At 40.6% G+C, this 20,751-nt stretch overlaps 1 protein-coding gene across 10 annotated transcripts in view; it reads left to right on the forward strand.

Moving 5' to 3' along the window:
- The window catches only part of TSPAN4 (tetraspanin 4), a 937,220-nt gene that overhangs the window by 423,690 nt on the left and 492,779 nt on the right, over positions 1–20,751 (forward strand). The window contains exon 1 of one of the 10 annotated variants that reach the window (XM_061610061.1): positions 6,334–6,439. The exons of the other annotated variants lie outside the window; for them this stretch is intronic. Coding sequence (XP_061466045.1) covers positions 6,373–6,439 — 67 coding nt within the window. The 5' untranslated portion in view covers positions 6,334–6,372. Of the gene's footprint in view, positions 1–6,333; positions 6,440–20,751 lie in introns of those variants that run through there. 10 annotated transcript variants of the gene reach the window in all.

Here is a 20,751-nt window from a genome sequence, read left to right on the forward strand (position 1 = left end):
CCCAGATGCGTATCCTATGCCTAGGGTAGATGCAATGTTAGAGTTATTGGGGGCAGCAACCATTATCTCTACACTAGATCTCTGTAAAGGATTTTGGCAAATGGAACTAGACGAGCAATCCAGAGCCAAAACTGCCTTCAGTACACCAGATGGGTTATATGAGTTTGTGACCTTACCCATGGGACTAAGGAACTCACCAAGTTCATTTCAGAGGCTAATCAATACTGTGTTGCGAGGCATGTCAGATTTTGCAGTGGCCTATATCGATGACGTGGCCATTTTTAGCAAGTCGGTGCCTGAGCATGTCCAACACCTGACAACAGTATTGGAGGCCTTAAGAAAAGCAGGCCTCACAATAAAAGCTAAGAAATGCCAGTTTGGACTAAAGGAAGTAATCTATTTAGGACATAAGGTGGGGAGTGGGAAAATCACCCCCTTATGGAGCAAGGTGGAGGCAATACAAGCGTGGCCGATCCCCTTAACCAAAAAACAAGTAAGGGCATTTCTGGGTGTGGCTGGATTTTATAGGAAGTTTGTGAGAAATTTTGGGGAAATAGCAACCCCCTTGCATGAATTAACAAAGAAGAAGTGTTCTGAGCGTGTGGTATGGACGGATGAATGTCAGAAGGCTTTTGATCTACTGAAGCAAGCCTTGTGCCAAGGACCCATATTAATAGCACCAGACTATGAGAAACCATTCATCGTGGCTACAGATTCGTCGGACCTGGCGCTGGGAGTCGTCTTGCTACAGGAGAGAGAAGGCACCAGACATCCAGTGGCGTACCTGAGTGGCAAGTTGACGCCGAGGGATAAAAACTATTCGTCGGTCCAGAAGGAGTGCCTAGCGGCCGTGTGGGGACTGAACAAGTTGCGCCCATACGTGTGGGGATGAAGATTCACAGTGACTACGGATCATCAGGCCTTGTTATGGTTGTAGACTATGAAAAACCATAACACTATGCTGCAGAGGTGGTCCTGGGCCCTACAGGACTATCAAGTGGACTTCCAGTTCATCAAAGGCAAGGACAATGTACTGGCCGATGGACTTTCCAGGCAAGTGGCTGGGACTGCAGTGACGTGACCAGACAGAGGAACAAAGAAAGACAATTTCCCCATAGAGACTTTTATTTGTTAACGCGACGTGTAAATCCTGGAACAGGAATAATACTCTGCCGTTGTTTTAAGGGGGGGGAATGTGATGTTCCTATATTAATGTATATATGGTAAGTGTTGGTTGTTTAGAAGATACATGGTAAGTGGAGTGAAAGAGGAGGGGGAGTGAATGGGCAGTAGAATGCTAGATGATTGGCTGAGTGTTTAAAATGGCTGAACGTATAAAAGGAAGAGTGAGAGTGGAATCTGGGGGGGGAGAAGAGAACTGAGTGGGTTGCTTGGTGGGGTTTAGAGAGTGAAGAAGGAGGGGGGTGGAGTTCGGATTAGTATTGAGTAAAACCATATGCTTATGTGCCTTAAGAAGAAATCTTGTTAATCTTGTTAGCTTTGTTATCTTTAATAAATACTTAATTTGGTTTACCAAAGGCCTGATCTTTGGCTGGGGTTTCACAGACCAGAAGGGAGGGTAAGGTAATGACCAAGGCTGAAGAGAAACTAACAAATGGTGGCAGCGGTGAAGAGAATAACAATACCAGTATTCAGAGTCTCTGGGAATACTAGTATTAGGATGTGACTGGTGGTTGCCTAGCAGGGGGATCTGTTAAGATCTATGCTAGAGCGGGGAGAGAAACACTAAAAAAGGACAGTCCGGACTGGTGGAGTCCCTGGTGGTGCCTAGTGACAGGCAGTAGCCACGCGCAGGTAGGAACCTGACAGGGAGAGCCAGGAAAGGTTGTCACAGGGGGGGCAGGCCTAATGTTCAGGTAGGGACCAAAAAAGTAGGGGGAACATTTTTGTTTCTGTAATATATTTATTTATTTTTGTAAAAAACATTGGGGGGCAGAAAAAAAATTAGCCCCCCTGGCTACAAGTCTATGGGGAGGCCTAATGGGCCTAATTAGGCTGCAGGCCAGAGGTTTCCCACTCCTGATACACAGCAATTGTGGAGAAGCAGTGATACCACACAACCCATCCCATGTCCCATTCCTGCACAGACAGTACTAAACTTACCATCAGGAAGAACTCACATTGTCTTCTGTAGCCCAGGCTCATCAATCTGCCATTTAATGCGCTCTCACTAGTCACCTTGATGTCTGTGTTTGCCCGTTGTCTAACATACAGATAACACTCACACATTCAATCCAGGATATTCTACTTGACTTCTAGCTCTTAAGTTCTGTTTTCTCTGCTGCCAGGCTCTGATCCTGATGAGAATTCATAGGATCATAGGAAGCTGCCATATATTAAAGCAAACCCTTGGTCCATCAAGCTCAGTTCATTGACTGGCAGTGGCTCTCTAGGGTATCAGATGCGGGACATGCCCACTCCTACCTGGAGATGCCAAGGATAGAACCTGTGACCTTGTGCATGCAAACTGGATGTTCTACCACCGAGCTATGACCCTCCTTCAATTTTTGGCCAGCAACAGTAACGTGCCTAGTGAGTGTCTGGAGTTAATGAACTAGAAAGATTATGTTTCACATAGCCTTCTCCAGAATATAGTGGGAGTTCATATGGGTCCTGTTTGCGGAAGATACTGCTGTAACCTTTTATGTATTGGGGGTGGGGTGGATTATTAAACTACTGCACAGATTTCTCAGACTGACTCACTCTGAGGCTGTGTCGCATGCTTCTACAAAGTGTTTCCCCTTCTACCAAGTTCCCCACCACCAAGGTTCCCACCTGTGTACCTATAAGTTCTCTAGTCATGAGGAAAATATTAACATACACGTTTGTTGGAAATTAATTATTGAAAGTATAGGGTTGCATCCAACTAAGTCATACTCAGAGTAAGACCCATTGAAATTATTGTACTTAATTAGCTCGTGTCTATTAATTTCAATGAGTCTGCTCTGAGTAGGGCTAGCATTGAATAGCTTGTCTTCTTAGCCTCTTTGGGAGAAGGGATTTTAGAAGAAGTTCTCATGAGTAGAGAAGAAATTTATGTATGTATTTATTTAAGATATTTGTACAGTATACCATATTTCAGGTGAACTTCATAATGGTTTACACAAGTATTAAAACAATAAGCATTAAATAATAAAAGTGTACATACAAGCTACTAGTTCTCTCCTCTACTCACAACAGGGCAAGATGTATATTGAGTAGCTCTGTAGTGTCAGTTGAAAAGAGAGAGCTCACTTCAGCTGGTACTGGGAGCCAGAGAATGGGAACTTCCCAGTCTGTTCTCAGGTGTGACTTTACTTCTTGTGATAGAGATTAGATGAGAGTTTAGGGGGCATGCTCTGTGTACAAAAGATTCCATGCAATTGGTTTCATACACATGCTTCCCCAAAATACAAAGGCCCTTCAGGAGAGAAGTGATAGTAGATCACGTTACTGAGGAGCTTTTAAAAGCAACCTTAATTTTTGTTGTTTGCTAAGTTTCTCTCCTTTTTTTAAAAAAACAATGTGATATATAGGATACGTTTTGATAACAGAAATAGAAGTGATTATGAAACAATAGAAATGTAGTTGGCACCGCTGTTTTCTTGATTTTTTCAACTGTAGACATTCACAGAAGAGTATATTTTAGAGCTTTGATTGAACAGGCAAATGTTTAATGAGCATATTTGTACTGAGGTCCCATGGGTATTGTTTTTCCATGAGTATTGTTTTTCTGTATATATGTATTGAACATCAAGAAATAATTTAATATCCAACCTTTGAGGAAAATTTTCTGTGAAACAGCCTTGGGTATATTTGACTGTAGAACTCACCAGGTTTGTTTTTTAAATGCTTACTGCTATAGAATTCAATTCCTCTGTGCAATAGATATCATGAGTATCTAATGTGACCCATGGATTTGGATCCATTCTGCTGCACAGAATGTGTGTATCTGCTGATAAGAATTCATTATATTGTCCTTTCAGGAACAACAATGCATTCTAGAGAGATAGTTTTGTTTCATGTCTCTTGCATTTAGTGGGTGTGTCTTCTTTGGGGATTGCAGCATCCTATTTAGTAGATATTGTATTATCTACCAAGTTAATTCATTATTATATATACAAAGGAGCTGAGTATTCATTTGTTAGGCTAATAGCCCTGGATGGTTGGCTGAGGTGTCGTCAGTGGGAGCTAGAGGCAGGAAATGGGTCCTAATGGTGGAAGATCTCCCTTGAGGTTTAGAAGGATGTAATGTGGGAGGTGATGCTTCTCCAAATGAGAGAGAGCGAGAGAGCTAGTACAGAGGTATGAACTAGATGAAGAAACCTTGGGGGTGCAGAGCCTCAATAGAATTAATGTGAGCCTGCAGATCTGCTGCCATGTAGAATTGCAAAAAATTATTTTTGTAAATAAAGCAAATATAACAAAGACACCTCACATCTTTAGTGCTTTTCTTATCCAAAATAAACTAAATCTGGTTGTGTTTCCCTGGGCAACACTTGGGGAAGTGGAGAATATATCCATTTCAAACTACAGTATCAAATAACAAGACCAACATTAATTATTCTAGTTACTTTCCTTAATCCTTTACTATTAATGTTTTATGTCTTACTTTATTTTTGATGTCATCTAATATTGTTATATGTTTACTAAGTATACATTTTAAAACACGTGGTCGATTCTATAAAGGTAAAGGTGTCCCCGCACTTGTAGTGCGAGTCGTTTCCGACTATTAGGGTGACATCTTGCGACATTTACTAGGCAGACCGTATATATGGGGTGGGATTGCCAGTTCCGTCCCCGGCCTTTCTTTACCCCCCAGCTGGGTACTCATTTTACCGACCATGGATGGATGGAAAGCTGAGTGGACCTCGACCCCTTTTACCGGAGATTCGACTTCCTCCTTCCGTTGGAATCCAACTCCGGCCGTGAGCAGAGCTTCGGCTGCATTACCTCCGCTTACCACTCTGCTCCACGGAGGATCCTGGTCGATTCTATAGAGTTCACTTATTCTTTTTCAAATAGTTTTCCTATTAGCACATCCTAGAACTTGTGGATCCAGTCTATTTCTTCCAGTTTACCAACTTATTTATGATGAATTAGGCATGTAAGTGAGACTTCCAAAATCTTGAGTATCCCAAACAGAACAGTCCATTTCAGGCATGGTGATCTTTGTTTTGATAAACTATGCTTTATCAGCCCATGAGGGAGCATTGTGCCCATGCACTCCCTCCTCCCCTTTCCTCCTTCCTTCTTCTCACGTGTCATAATATTGTGGTCCAGTCTACAAGTCACATTAAACCAAATTTTAAAACAAATGTATGGTTTAATGTGAGTATTCTGGTGAACACTGCTGAGAAGTTCTCACTGTGTTCCTCCTCTGTTGTTGCACTGTAGATGAAACAAATCAAACACTGCTTGACATGTTTTCCAAATCTAGTCTCATGGGACAAACCCTGGTTACCACTTATGTTTGCAGATAAAAAACGATAAGCCCAGGGTTGGACAATATGACAAGCCACACTTTGTGGTTTAATGTGACATGCAAACCAGGCCAATGAAACACTTCCAGGGTTTAATTAAACCACTGTCCTGTGATATCCCAACTAGAAAACTGGTTTCATCTCTGTTCACAAACAAGGATATGAAACCAGGTGATAAAAGCACAGCAGAAGTGTTGAAGATAGGTTGGAGGGAGGGCAGAGTGCATGAGCACAAGGTTCATTCTCAGTGTAAAAAAGCATGGCTTATTACACTGAGGTCTACAACTGAACTGCACCATGGTTTGCACTTAGGGTTCCTTTACCCCTGTTGTTGCAACGTAATATTGCACACTTTGTATGAGCTTGAAAAGAGTTGTTTTGCCTCCTCACTCCTTTTTCTTTTTTATATTTCATCTGGGGAGTAAAATTAAATTCCTAAAAGAAAAATTGTGTGTACAAAAGGAAGCTCCTTGTTTTGGAGGCGCTGTACCTAAAATGCTTACAGTGAAAATGAAGAAATATTTACATGTTTAAAAAATATGTAAATATAAAGCATGGATCAAAAGCCTGACTTTTGATTGCTTACAATAATGCCAGGATGTCACATTTTCTTCTTAGCAACTGTGCAGTTTAAAAGCTACAGTGAATGCCGGAGAACCATATATCCCTAAAATATATCCTTAACTAGCTGGGAATGGTTTATCTTTAGAAGTCATTATAGAACAGAGAGGCTGTGGCTGGTCAAGGGTAAAAATAGTTCTGAGTTTTCAATGCTACATTCCTGGCTGGAGCCTGAAACCATGAATCAGGACTCAGCCCTCAGACTGTGCAAGGCTAAGTGAGGGAGCTGTGCTACGAAAGGCAGGAGGGGAACAAACAGCTAGCTGAGATGAGTATACCCCCAGCTTCACTAATCCTTTGGGATGGACCTGTCTTACTTGTGCAGCCCCAACAAGGTACTGTGTATGTGGTGTTGCCATAGGTTTTGATGGTTCTATCTAGTAATATAAAGCTATAAAAATAATGATGATAGGGTCTGGACTGTGCAAAATGTTTAATTCCCTTCCCCCTTAACTAAATCCAGCTTTTTTAGGACTCTGTAGTTGTACATGTTAAAGCTGCCAGAGGTTTAAAGTCCTGTGTGTTGGCTAAAGTTTTAGATGCATTTTCTGACCACTTCTGCTTGAATAATACTTTTGCGTTCACTTATGTTCATAGTTCTTTGGATAATTTCCAGCCCCCAAATGTTTTGGACAATCTAGCTACTGGAATGTATAGAGATTCCAGACAGTCCTCACCCTACTAGAGGCATGATAAATTTAGCATGATTTCCAAGGCGGTTTTGAGCAAGAGAAGTTGCTGGAGATGGGTAGTCCAGTTTTCATTATGTATCAGTGGTGTGGTGTCTCAGGTTGCAAATTAGATTCTAAGTTATGAGAAATATGGAATGCACATATATAAGGTGGGAAATAAGTAACTAGAAAGTTGGTTTGCAAAAAAGAGAACACAATTTTAGGTTGTAGCATTGTCTCAAAGACTTGCTTCTGGCTTCTTGTTTACTCAGTTCTGGTAAGACTTGCTTTTCAGTGTTTCGTTTTAGGAGGTTGTTGGAATGTAGCATGGAAGCTATAAGGGTGTATTTTTTATTTTTTAAAACGGCTGATTTTATTTATATTTTGAAATTTGTTTTAGGCCAACTTTCTTTTAACTTCTGTCTTATATCAATAAGTTTAATGTATATTTTATGTAAACAGATTTAAGGTTTAATAAAATAAATTGGCAAAAAGGAAGAGCAGACATAGGAAGCAAGTATGTTTTTAAATAGAATATATTTCAATACATAATTCATATTACATTTCATAACAATCTCTTTAGACGATTCTTAAGATTACTGACTAACATCAATTTTATACATCAGGAAGCAGGTTTTAAAACTACTGTGGAGGTTTACTTAAGCTAAAAAATATCAATTTGTACCCGTTGGTCCCAAACATTTTAAAACAAGATTGAAATGAGAGAAAAGGCAACTTCTCACCATTTCAACGTGAGGATATGACAAAATTCAGGAAGTTAGATTTAGGTTGGATATTAGGAAAAACTCCGACCCACATAGGAGGTATAATGTTTTGAGAGTAACCCATTGTGGGAAAGCTGGCCCTGTGTGTGCTCTGTAGACCATGTTCTTTTTTTAAAAAAAATGTTTTTTGTTACATTAAAGAAAATTATATAATCATTATAAAAAGTGTGATGGTGGCTCATGCATATGCATAATAGGCTGCGAATCTGAAGATGGGGTAAGTACAATAAGTATAGTAAAAATATATTAAAAACACTAAAACAGTCTTATTACAGACTGTCTTAGGCTTGATAGTAGTGGGATGTTTATCATCACCTCATGAGCAGTTCACTCACATATTTCTAGAGGTTTTGTCTTCTCCTTTGCCTCTTGACGGGTTGAGAGACTGAATATGGATTTATACAGTATGGGTTCCATATGAAAACTGCTGAAAACACCTCCACATGACAACACTTCCAAATGGGCAAAGCAACATGTGCCTGCTCTTTACCATGTGGTTCAGCCTGGTTGTGCAAGAGTCTTCATGCTGATACCAGCCACTACCAGGGCCAGAGATAAAACTCATGTAGAATAATTACCTCCCTCCACCAACATGGCAAGGCTTAGCTTCTTATGAATCTATAATTACATGTCCTACAAGCCTGGTAGTATGACCACATCGTCAACCAACACACACTTCTATTACTCAGTATTTTCCAGGTGGTCCATATCCCTTGAGATCAAGGGACCAACTTGCACCATATTGCCATGGTACTTTTAGGTCCCTAATACCCTGTACTTGCATTGGTCTGGTTCACATTTAATTCTAAGACAGACTATGGCTGGTGCACATTTAGAAAACTGCATCTGCTCCACTCTGTCCCAGGTTCTGCTGTTGTATAGTATCATAGAATCAGAGAATAGTAGCGTTGGAAGCAGCCTATAAGGCCATCACATCCAACCCCCTGCTCAATGCAGGAATCCAACTTAAAGCATTATCCAACAGGTGACTTTCCAGCTGTGCCTTGAATGCCTCCAGTGTTGGAGAGTCCACTACCTCCCTAGGTAATTGCTTCTATTGTCATACTGTTGTAACAGTTAATATTTTTTCCTGATGTTCAGCTGAGGTCTGGTTCCCTGTTACTTGAGCCCGTTATTCTGTGTCCTGCACTCTAGGATGATCGAGAAGATATCCTGGCCCTCCTCTTTGTGACAATCTTTAAAGTATGTGAAGAGTGCTATCATATCTCTCCTCAATCTTCTCAGTGCTAAACATGCCCATTTCTTTCAGTCTCTCCTCATAGAGCTTTGTTGCAGTCCCCTGATCATCCTTGTAGCCCTCCTCTGAACCTGTACCAGTACACTAGAAGCTAGGCCATGGTTTAGCTTAGCATTACATGTGAGCCTAGCCTTATGGTTTGTCATGCTCGAAACAAGCCACAAGCTATAATCAACATTTGTTTGTGGCTTGCCATTCATGGTTTGTTTGATGGCGACAAACCACAAACCCCCATTCACATGTAATGCTAAACCAAACCATAGCTTAGCTCCTAATAGCATGGCAGCAGCAGGACCAGGAGAGGAGGGAAGTGGCCACAATTTTCTAAATGTGCACTAGTACAATTGCTTGTTCACACTAAGCCATAGTTTAGCTTACCTTTATGTGCTAAGAGACCCATTGTAGTTGGGCTTTCCACACAGTGTTTTCCATTTACTGTCCATACTGCCATCCCCATCTGCCTTGTAGACAGGCAGGAAATCTGCATGGCATTCTGCAATTAGACAGGATTGTATGGATATACAGTATTCTGTTCTCAAATCAAACAACATGTAGATAGTTCCTACTGGCAACAAGAGTAATTTTATGTAGCATTGAGCCAGCCAGGATCACGGAAGACTGTGATCACTCATTGTAAGGATGGCTCCCACTTACTAATGGTAGATACAGAACATGACTGTTCTGGAGATTCCAGAGCTTGGTTTGTGTATTTGTTTCTATTGATAATCTGAAGAGAGCACAGTCATGGCAGCCAAATCCCACTGACACATTATATTTCCATAGCTTTCTTCATTTAGGAACAGGAATCTTACAGAGCATTGCAAAGATAAGGTTAAGAATCTTACACACAGCATTTCTGTGGAAGGGTATGGATTATAATTATTTGTAGGGGGTTTTCCTGTTCCCTGTGAGATGCCCTGTTGCAGTATCAAAGAATTTTACCCAAAGTCCTGAAATACTATATTGTATGAAAGACAAATCTTTGGCAGTTGCAGTGTGGGTGGTTCATATGACCCAATATTTTCCTATTAATATCCAAAATGTAAAGGGTATTTGTGGAATTTGTTGATAGTTTTCTGTTTAGAGTACTATACTGTTAATTACATATGGAAGCTTGCTCATATGATGTGTGCTATGCTCCTTGTAAGAGCCTGATACTTTTTATCATCTCTCCAAATATCTTTTGAAGATTGCCTTCCACTGGTCTACTGCCATTTCTGCAAAGCACTGGACTCAGGGTTATCTTTAAGCACAGGAGTAGTTTTGCAGCCATTCCACTTTGCTATGCCCAGAGTAAAACAGAGCTTTGCATGATCAAGGCTACAGTGCTCTTTATAGGATCAAGTCCTAAGCAAAAGTACTAAGTTTAGTGACACTGGCAGGGCTGAGAATTTTATTCAGGTTGCCTTTTGTCCTTGTGACCTGTAAACCTCTGAGAAGTTTGTTAACTTTTCCATAACTCTCTGGCTGGGTCTATTGAATTACATAATAACTGTAATTTTTCAGGCTGTTACAAAGCATAGTCCTTATATAAATTGATAAGTATTAGTGCAGCACTACATTGTTTTTTACATTATTTGTTTGTTTGTATCCCACCCTTTCTCCCAGTAGAGTCCTGGGCGGCAAACAAAAACACTAAAAACACTCTAAAATATCATAAAAACAGACTTTAAAACATATTAAAACAAAACATCTTTGAAAACATACTAAAACAAAAAGATATTAAAAAGCAATTCCACCACAGACACAGACTGGGATAAGGTCTCTACTTACAAGGCTTGTTCAAAGAGAAAGGTCTTCAGTAGGAGCCAAAAAGATAACAGAGATGGCGCCTGTCTAATATTTAAGAGGAGGGAATTTCGAAGGGTAGCTGCCACAACACTAAATGTCCACTTCCTATGTTGTGTGGAATGGATCTCCTGATTAGATGATATCTGCAGGAGGCCCTCACCTGCAGAGTGTAGTGATCGACTGGGTATATAAGGGATAAGATTATCTTTCAGCTATCCTGGTCCCAAGCTGCAGAGGGCTTTGTACACAAAAACTAGAACTTTGAACTTGGCCCAGAAGCTAATGGGCAGCCAGTGCAATTCTTTCAGCAGCGGGGTAACATGCTGGTGATACCCTGCCCTAGCAAGCACTCATGCCCCCAAATGTTTCACCAGCTGAAGTTGGTAAAAGGCACTCCTAGACACTGAAATACCTGGCCCTCTAGACACAAAGATGTATCCAGGAGCACCCCGAGACTACGAACCTGCTTTTTCAGAGGGAATATGACCCCATCCAAAGCAGGCAACTGACCAATTATCTGAACTCTGGAACCACCAACCCATAGTGCCTCCGTCTTATTAGGATTCAGACTCAGTTTACTGGCCTTATACAGCCCATCACCAAGTCTACTCAACAGTCCAGGGCTTGTACAGCCTCTCCCGATTCAAATGTTACAGAGAAGTAGAGCTGGGTATCATCATCATACTGCTTACACCACACCCCAAATCTCCAGATGACCAAGGTCTTCATATAGATGTTAAACAGCATGGGGAACAAGATGGTACCCTGCAGCACACCACAGCACAACTGCCAGGACAATCGCCCAATGCTATGCTCTGAAAATGACCCTGGATATAGGATCAAACTACTGTAAAACAGTGCCTCCAGTACCCATCTCACCAAGTTGGCCCAGAAGCATAAGCTGCTGACAGATCAAGTAAGAGTAACAGGATCACATTCCCCTGTCGTTCTCCCAATAAAGGTCATCTATCAGGGCGACCAAAGCCAATTCAGTCCCATAACCAGACCTGAACCCAGATTGGAATGGATCAAGATAATCTGTTTCATCCCAAAATACTTGCAATTACTGTGCTACAACCCTCTCAATAAACTTCCCTAAAAAGAGGGTATTTGTGACTGGCCAGTAATTGTCACAAACCAGTGGGTCCAGGGTGGGATTCTTCAGAAGTGATTGGATCACCGTCTCTTTCAGGGAGGCTGGAACCTGTCCCTCCCGCAACAATGTGTTGACCACACCCTGGATTCATGCATAGGCAACCTCAAGACTTGTTTATTGCAATGTGCTCTATGTGGAACTACCATTGAAAGCTCCAACTGGTGCAAAATGCTGTGGCTCAACTCTTGATGGAAACAGACTTCTTCTTCTTCTTCTTCTTCTTCTTCTTCTTCTTCTTCTTATTATTATTATTATTATTATTATTATTAGATTTATATCCTGCCCTTCCTCCCAGCAGGAGCCCAGGACTACCACTAGGCCATCACATAGCTCTGGTGCTTAAAAGCTTGCACTGGCTGATCATATGTTACTGGGCCAGGTTCAAGGTTCTTGTATTTTCAAGGCCCTTAACAACTTGAGTCCAGGATATCTGAAAAAACGCTTGACCCTTTATATTTTGGGTGAGCCTATGTTGGTTGATCCCCATGGCTCAGATACACAGCTTGTAACAAGTAGAAGCTCTGCTTTCAGTGTAGTGGGCCGAAGCCTGTGGAACTCCCTCCCAACTTAGATTAGACAGGTACCCTTCTTGGTGAACTTCAGGACTATTACTAAAAAAAAATTCAGCAGGCATTTTAAGGTAGTGTCTGGTTTTATGATGTTTTTATTGTTTTATGTATGGCTTGTTTTTATGTACACCACTTACAAATGCAAATAATTAAGTGGGATATAAATGTTTTAAACAAACAACTTATTTTAAATTGTGGAAACATTTGTCCAATTAATAACGTGTATAAATAAAAAGACACAATACAATGCAGATAAGTGCATATAAGCGTGCTTAAGTGCACACTTAAGCGCATTACATTATAGCTAATACATAGAAAGCTAATTCTTAGGAAAATCTTTTGCATATATTCTACTGCTACACAAATTGTTAGAGAAGTTGTAAACAAGTAGGGCATTATCTCCATATGTGGTGGACGTGTACAGCTGAGAAATCTTGGAAGAAAGTAATCATCCAAGCAATTATATAAATGCTACAATTAGAGAAAACTGGACAGTCTGCTAAGCAACTTATGAGGTTGTGATCTTGCTCTGGATAACTATGACAAATTAGCAGTTAATCTTTTGGTACTAGTTAAAATGCTGAATATTTGTCATTACAGTAGGGCCCCGCTTACCGGCACTTCGCTTACTGGCATTCCGCTAATGCGACGGCTTTCATTCCCCATTTTAAAGTCAATTTTGCTGCTTTTGCGGCATTTTCGTGTCATTTTTGCGCGATGCGCCCCATTATACCCAATGGGGTTCCGCTTTACAGCGATTTCCACTTTACGGCTGGGGTCCGGAATGGAACCTGCCATATAAGCGGGGGCCGCCTGTATTGCAGTGCTTCATGAGTAAACTAATTTGGAATATTGTGAATATAGCAAGACTTCGTAATTATATTAAATTGCAATAAAACAATCTTTTGGAATTTAAGAAATAGTGATAATATGCAAATGTTTTTTTACTTTATAATGTATCAGTGCCATGGTTTAATACTAGATAGTTCATACTTATGGTTACTATTTTCATTTCTTTGAAAATGAATTAATATGTTACAATCAAAATGTGTACAACATCAGTTCCAAAAGAACAAGAAATGTTCTTTGGGGGATTTCAAATTATTAAAACTGTGTTTGTAGGATCACCAGAGCCAAACTATACATAACAGAATGGAAAACATATGCACACCCAGATTACCCCTGCCCACCCACGCCCTGACTGGATGTTCTCCTATTATCTCTCTCAAATAACCTGAGAGAGTATTACTGTGCTAAGGGAAAAACACACTTGAAGAACATATTGATTTATTGTGTAGAAAAGCCCTTAAATGTCTAACTGGAAGCCAAGATCATTCTGAGACTTGGTGTTGTTCACTAATGTGTACTGAGCTGTGCTTGCTTTTGGCATGCATTGAACAAGGAATGGCAGAAAGGCAGGCAAATTGTGTAACTAGTTTTATGCAGCATAAGGGTTGCTTTGGATTAATTCTAAAGATTTATTCAGGAAAAATGTTTTGTTTTATCTTAATTAGTACTTATCTTTAATGTTTGCTTTAATAAGAAGCTGCAGAAGTACAGTTCCTCAGCACTTTTTCACGTTGGCCTTGGAACTGCATGTGCTTTGCCTACATTGATTTAGCCTTCGAAGAGCCATTTCAGATAACATTCTGCTTTAACATGGAAAGTGCTGCTAAATTCTTATCTTGTCTGAAGCAATCCTATGAGCTATGTCTGGTATTTATGGGGGAGGAGGTTCCCTGGCTGAATTGATGAATGTTATGGTTATGGCTAACACTGCCTCATAATGCCAAACCCTCCAGCATTTCATAAAAAAAAACAAGAGCGCACACACACTTACGAGGGCCTTTTTTTTTTTGTCCCTGCTGGATTTTTTTCTAAACGTGTTTTGTACTTCTGCAAACATTGGGGGTTCCCCAAGCCTAGTGATACCTCCCTCTTGTTTGTGGGTAGTACCCTGTTGGCTATGTAAAAATTGGCACTTGCAGCCCAAACACCGGAAATGGGGTAAATCTTATTGTTTTTATGATGTTTTATGACATAAGCTACTTTGGCCCATAGAGGACCAAAAGTGGTGTACAATTGTTTAAAAAGCTGTTTAAGAGATTCTACAAATGGTCTTCTCATATGAACTATAACGAATGGAAAAGGACCGTATGTAATACAACGTATCAGCATGTTGAGAAGGGATGAGGAGAAGGGAGCATGTGAGCCTGAGGGTTCTTCAAGGCTCATTTATATAGCACCAAACCGTAACTTTGCATTACATCGGAACCAGCCCAGAATATGGTATTTGTGCATGGAGATGACATTTGTGTTCTTTCTAGAATAGTGGTTCCTAAACCTTTCCCTTCACAAACCACTTGACAAAGGCTGATAATTATGGCAGACAACTTAATGATTTTTCTGTCTGTTGTAGCATTTGTAATGCGCTGTACTAGATGCGGTATGATTTTAAATTGTATTTTTCTTGCTGCTTTTATTTCAAATTGTTTTCAAATTATTTCAAAATAGAATTCAAATTGTAATACAATAAAATACAATATAAGAAATAAGAGAAGCGATAAAAACACTACTAAAAATCAATATGAATATTTAATATGGACATGCTGCAGACCACCTGAATGAAGCCTACGGACCACAGTTTGGGAACCCCTGTTCTAGGATATCAGTAAGGTTCAGGACAGAGCTGGTGGTAAAGAGTTCCACTGTGTGCAACCCAGATTTGGAGACTAGATTTTGCCCCTTAACATCCCTGCATATGTACAGTGATACTACTACCAACATGTATGGAATTCTAAAAACAATGCGCAAGTCAGTGCCATTCGTTCATCAGACCTCTGCAGACGGCAAAAGCAACTATTGGTATCATTGATTCATGCATGTAAGGCAGGATGGATCTTTTCTAGTGACTGATGTGTGATGCATGTCACTGCTGGCAACTGAAGTGCTAAACAGCGAGAGCTTTGGTAAGCTTGTATGTTGTCTCAGCTAGCTTTAGTACATGTCAGTCTGAAGCATCTAACAATCTCCCATCCTAACTAGCAGTTCTAGGGCATGTGCTCTCCTCTTTCAACTCTTTCCAGCTGGCATTTGTACCACAGAGCATAGGACTTTGTTATGGATCATAAGCTAAGAAATACATCACATGAGATGTGCATGCTCAACGCATTTTCTGCCTGTGAGGCTTTGGCATAGCTAATAGCTGAAGAGTCTTATTCTGGCAATGGATAGTTTTTCGAACGCAGTAAAATGTTCATTCTCATCATGGGTAGCTTTATCTGCTAGCTGGTGAGTTAATGGTGTAGTAGATGAGCTTTCCTTGAGAGTGAATGATGAGAGGGAGGATTGTGACAAAAGTCTATCGTGTTTCTAAAGTTGTAAGCAGAACTGCAAGTTAATGCCATTTTGAGAAAAGTTCACACAGGAATCTATCAGACAGAGATGCTTGGTAATCATTTTACCTTCAATTATATAAGGCCACATAAAGTATTTGCTTGGAAATCCTAGTGTCATAAATACAGATGGCAGGTACTAAAATAAATGGTCTTGTAAAGAGATGCTACAAGGCAAAAAATGAAATGTTCCGCAGCTTGCAGTCCAAGGTGAGATGGAGGCAGAAGTAGCCCCATCTCCCCCAATCCCTGTCCCCTTCTTTTCTAGATTCCTCTTGACCTTGTATGGGGGAATATGTGTGTGTGTGTTGGCAAGATAGATAGATCGGAATAATATTCTGGGCCGATGTTCCTTTATGTTATGTGAGCTTCCTAATATTGAATTGTTAGGTATCAGTCCAATGTCATAGCACAATATGTGAGCCATACAGTTTTCTCCGTAGGGATTGTTAAGAAGTAACGTAGAAGACCTTCGGCTAGTAAGATAGCTGCAGACGTTTCTGGACCAGGATAGCCTGACCACTGTTGTCCATGTACTGGTAACCTCTAAACTGGATTACTGTAATGCACTCTATGTGGGGCTGTCCTGGAGGTTGCTTTGGAAGCTGCAGCTAGTACAAAATGCAGCAACTCAACTGCTCACTGGAGCAAGGTATTGCCAATATGTCACCCCACTGCTGAAATTGCTCTAGCTGCCCAATAGCCAGTGGGCAAGTTCAAGGTTTTGGTTTTGGTGTGCAAAGCCCTATGCAGCTTGGGACCAGGATACTTGAAAGATCATCTTACTCCTTATATGCCCAGTCAATCACTGCAATCTGCAGGTGAGGGCCTCCTGCAGATAGCATCTTATCAGGAGGTTCATTCCACACAACATAGGGACCTTTAGTGTTGTGGCACCTTCCCCTTTGGAATTCCCTCCCCTTAAACATTAGACAGGTGGCATCTCTGTTATCTTTTTGGCGCCTACTGAAAATCTTCCTGCCTGAACAAGCCTTTTAAGTAGAGACCTTATCCTAGTCTGCATCTGTGTTGGAATTGCTCTTTAAGATGTTTTTAAAGCTTATTCTAAAAGATGTTTTAAATATGTTTTGTTTTAATATGTTTTTAAAGATGTTTTGTTTTAATATATCTTAGTCTGTTTTTAAGATTTTAGAGTGCTTTTAGTGTTTTCTTTGCCACCCTGGACTCCTATTGGGAGGAATGGTAGAATATAAATTTAATAAAATAAATAAATATATATTTTTTAAAAGCCTCATTGGCTACTACCTGGGCCATTTGCACTTCCAGAAAGGGAGAACCATCACATATTTTTCAATTTTAATGGTATAATTCTCATAGTGATAAATAATGTGCTTGTTTTTCACAAGTATAAGCACACTCAGTGAGCCTGGATGAAACCAATTATCCTAGTATGAAATCCAAAATCCAGTTTGATGTTTAGCTGGGGAAGGGAGGGCTTCTCTTTTGCCAAAGAGCAGCTCCACCCTGAACCAGAGAGCTATTTGGAGACAGTGCTGGTCCAGCATCTTGGGAGTTGTATGCTGCAGTGGGGAGTCCCAGGTCCCAGTCCCATGTCATTAGGCCCAGCATGCTGGAAGGCAGAGCAGCTTTGTTACCTCTCAGCTTTCCTGCTGCTCTCACCACTGGGACTATTGCTGACACGTGAATTACTGAGGAGTGTCACAATTTTGCAGGAACACAGACAGTGACAGTAGCAGTAGTAGTAGTAATAACACCACCACCACCACTAATAATAATAATAATAATAATAATAATAATAATGAGAGCCAGTGTGGCGTAGTGGTTAGAGTGTTGGACTACAACCTGGGAGACCAGGGTTCCAATCCCCACACAGCCATGAAGCTCACTGGGCGACCTTGGGCCAGTCAATGCCTCTCAGCCTCAGAGGAAGGCAATGGTAAACCCCCTCTGAATACTGCTTACCATGAAAACCCTATTCATAGGGTCGCCATGCATCGGGATCGACTTGAAGGCAGTCCATTTCCATCTTTTCAATAATAATAATAATAATAATAATAATAATAATAGTGCACAGAATTTAGCATCCTGAAAATCTCAGCCGTTTAAAGCAAGGTTTTAGTCCTTATAGATGGGAATATATGTAATGTATGGTGTCACTCTTTGTTGCACATCTGGCTGAATCCCCTTCCCCCCCCAAAAAAAGAACTGAGTTTTAGTAGTAGATAACTGAAGTCTACAGTTCTACAGCTTGAATTTCAAATCCTAGGAATAAATTAAGCATAAAAAAAATACTTTTTGTAATAGTTTGTTACATTCCTGTTTACAGACCTCTCAAAGGCATATTTATTTATTTATTTGATCTATATCCCGCCCTTCCTGCCAGCAGGAGCACAGGGAGGCAAACAAAAGCGCCAAAAACACTTAAAAACATCATAACAGACTTTAAAATACATTAAAACAAAACATCTTTAAAAACGTTTTTTTAACTTTGAAGACATCTTAAAAAAGAAAAAGAAAAGAAAAAGAAAAAGAAAAAAGGTTTAAAGAACATATTAAAAAGCAATTCCAACATAGACGCAGACTGGGATAAGGTCTCAACTTAAAAGGCTTGTTGAAAGAGGAAGGTCTTCAATAGGCACAAAAAAGATAACAGAGATGGCGCCTGCCTAATATTTAAGGGGAGGGAATTCCACAGGGTAGGTGCCACAACACTAAAGGTCTGCTTCCTATGTTGTGCAGAACAGACCTCCTGATAAGATGGTATCTGTAGGAGGCCCTTGCCTGCAGACACCAGTGATCAACTGGGTATATAAGGGATAAGACGGTCTTTCAGGTGTCCTGGTCCCAAGCTGTATAGGGCTTTGTACACCAAAACTAGAACCTTGAATTTGGCCCGGCAGCAAATGGGCAGCCAGTGCAATTCTTTCAGCAGCGGGGTGAGATGTTGGTGATACCCTGCCCCACTGAGCAGTCTCACCACCACATTTTGCACCAGCTGCAGCTTCCGGACCAACCTCAAGGGCAGCGCCACATAGGCCACATTACAATAATCCAGCCTGCATGGACAACAGTAGTCAGGATATATCTGTCCAAAAATGGCCGCAGCTGTCTTACCAGCTGAAGCTGGTAAAAGGCACTCCTAGCCCCTGAGGTCACCTGGGCCTCTAGTGACAAAGATGGATCCCCAAGCACCTCCAGACTGTGGACCTGCTCTTTCAGAGGGAGTATGACCCCATTTTCGGCGCCAGGTAAAGACCTTTTTATGCTCCCAGGCATTTTAATCTTCTTAACTTTTTTAATCTTTTAATCTGTATTTTAATTTTTGTAGTATTTATTTTGTTTTTGCTGTGCTTTTCGTTGTTTGTTTGTATATGTTTTTGTATTTTTATTATGATATATTGTATTTTATTTTGTTTGTTCACCGCCCTGAGAGCTATTTCGCTAAGGGCGGTATATAAATTGAAATAATAAATAAATAAATAAATAAATAAATAAATAAATCCAAAGCAGGCAACTGACCAATTACCTGAACTCGGGAACGACCAACCCACAGCGTCTCCATCTTGCTAGGATTCAGACTCAGTTTATTGGCCCTCATCCAGCCCACCACCGAGTCCAGACAGCGGTCCAGGGCTTGCATGACCTCTCCTGATTCAGATGTTACAGAGAAATAGAGCTGGGTATTGTCAGCATACTGCTGACACCTCGCCCCAAATCTCCTGATGACTACTCCCAAGGGCTTCATATAGATGTTAAACAGCATGGGGGACAAGTTGGTACCCTGCGGCACCCCACAGCACAACTGCCAGGGGGCCAAAAGATAATCACCCAATGCTATTCTCTGAAAACAACCTTGGAGATACGATCGGAACCACTGTAAAACAGTGCCTCTGATACCCATTTTACCAAGTTGGCCCAGAAGGATACCATAGTCAATGGTATCAAAAGCTGCTGAGAGATCAAGTAAGAGTAACAGGGTTGCACTCCCCTTATACTTCTCCCGATAAAGGTCATCCATCAGGGCGACCACGGCCGATTCAGTCCCATAACCAGGCCTGAACCCAGACTAGAACAGTCAAGATAATCTGTTTCATCCAAGAGTACTTCCAATTGCTGCACCACAGTCTTCTCTAACTAATGCGCATAGAAAGAATGGCACACATGTTTGCCTGTTATCCCAGTGATACTTTTTGCCATTTAACTTTTTGTAGAGAGAGAGGAAGGGAGGAGACATGAAATTACCTGCATGTCTCTTCTTTCAAAGATATTGTTTGCAATGTAGTAATGTTGTTAGGAATTTATTAAAGGGTTAGGAAAGTGTGATTTGTTATTGTATTTTCATTCAAAGTCGTTATTGTTGCTTTTTAATCGTGTTATTATCTTGTTATTTAATTTTTGTAAATTGTACTGTTTTTATTGATATGTATTTCTATATTTGTGTTTATTTTTTGTAAGCCGCCTTGAGGGCCTTTTGCCCAAAAGGCGACATAGAAATAAACGACAACAAACCACCACCACCACAATAATAATAAAAGTGAACTTCCATTAAAAAATAAAAAATTATCTAGCTTTTATGTTAACTAAACAGGCACACACACCCTTTTTCATCACTGGTATGAGATTTCTGTTAGATTGTTTCATTAGACTAGTTGAAACTGTGAAACTAAAACTGAAAATAGTCTGACAGATGGGAAGGGAAATTCTGAAGACTTGCTATATTGTATGTCTGTGGTCATACCGTCTTTTACTTAGACAGATGTCTTTTAGTTCACCTTGTACATCTGTAGCCTTAGTAGCAGGTGCTGCTTCCAGACAGATGAACAATGCTGGTGTGATTTCTGAGGAACAGAGGGGACATCTTGTTGCACTGTTGCAATAAGTGAGTTTGAATGGGGGAGATGGAAGCTGAAATGTGTGTGTCTGTGTGTATATGTGTATTTGTTGGAGGTTTAGAAGAGGAGAGAACATTCTGACAAGAAAGAGGAAGATGAACTTTTACACTTTGCTTGTGAGGAATAAATATGAATAGAAAGGTGTGTT

The sequence above is a fragment of the Rhineura floridana genome, chromosome 2, assembly GCF_030035675.1.
Source record: "Rhineura floridana isolate rRhiFlo1 chromosome 2, rRhiFlo1.hap2, whole genome shotgun sequence".
NCBI classification, from domain to species: Eukaryota; Metazoa; Chordata; class Lepidosauria; order Squamata; family Rhineuridae; genus Rhineura; species Rhineura floridana.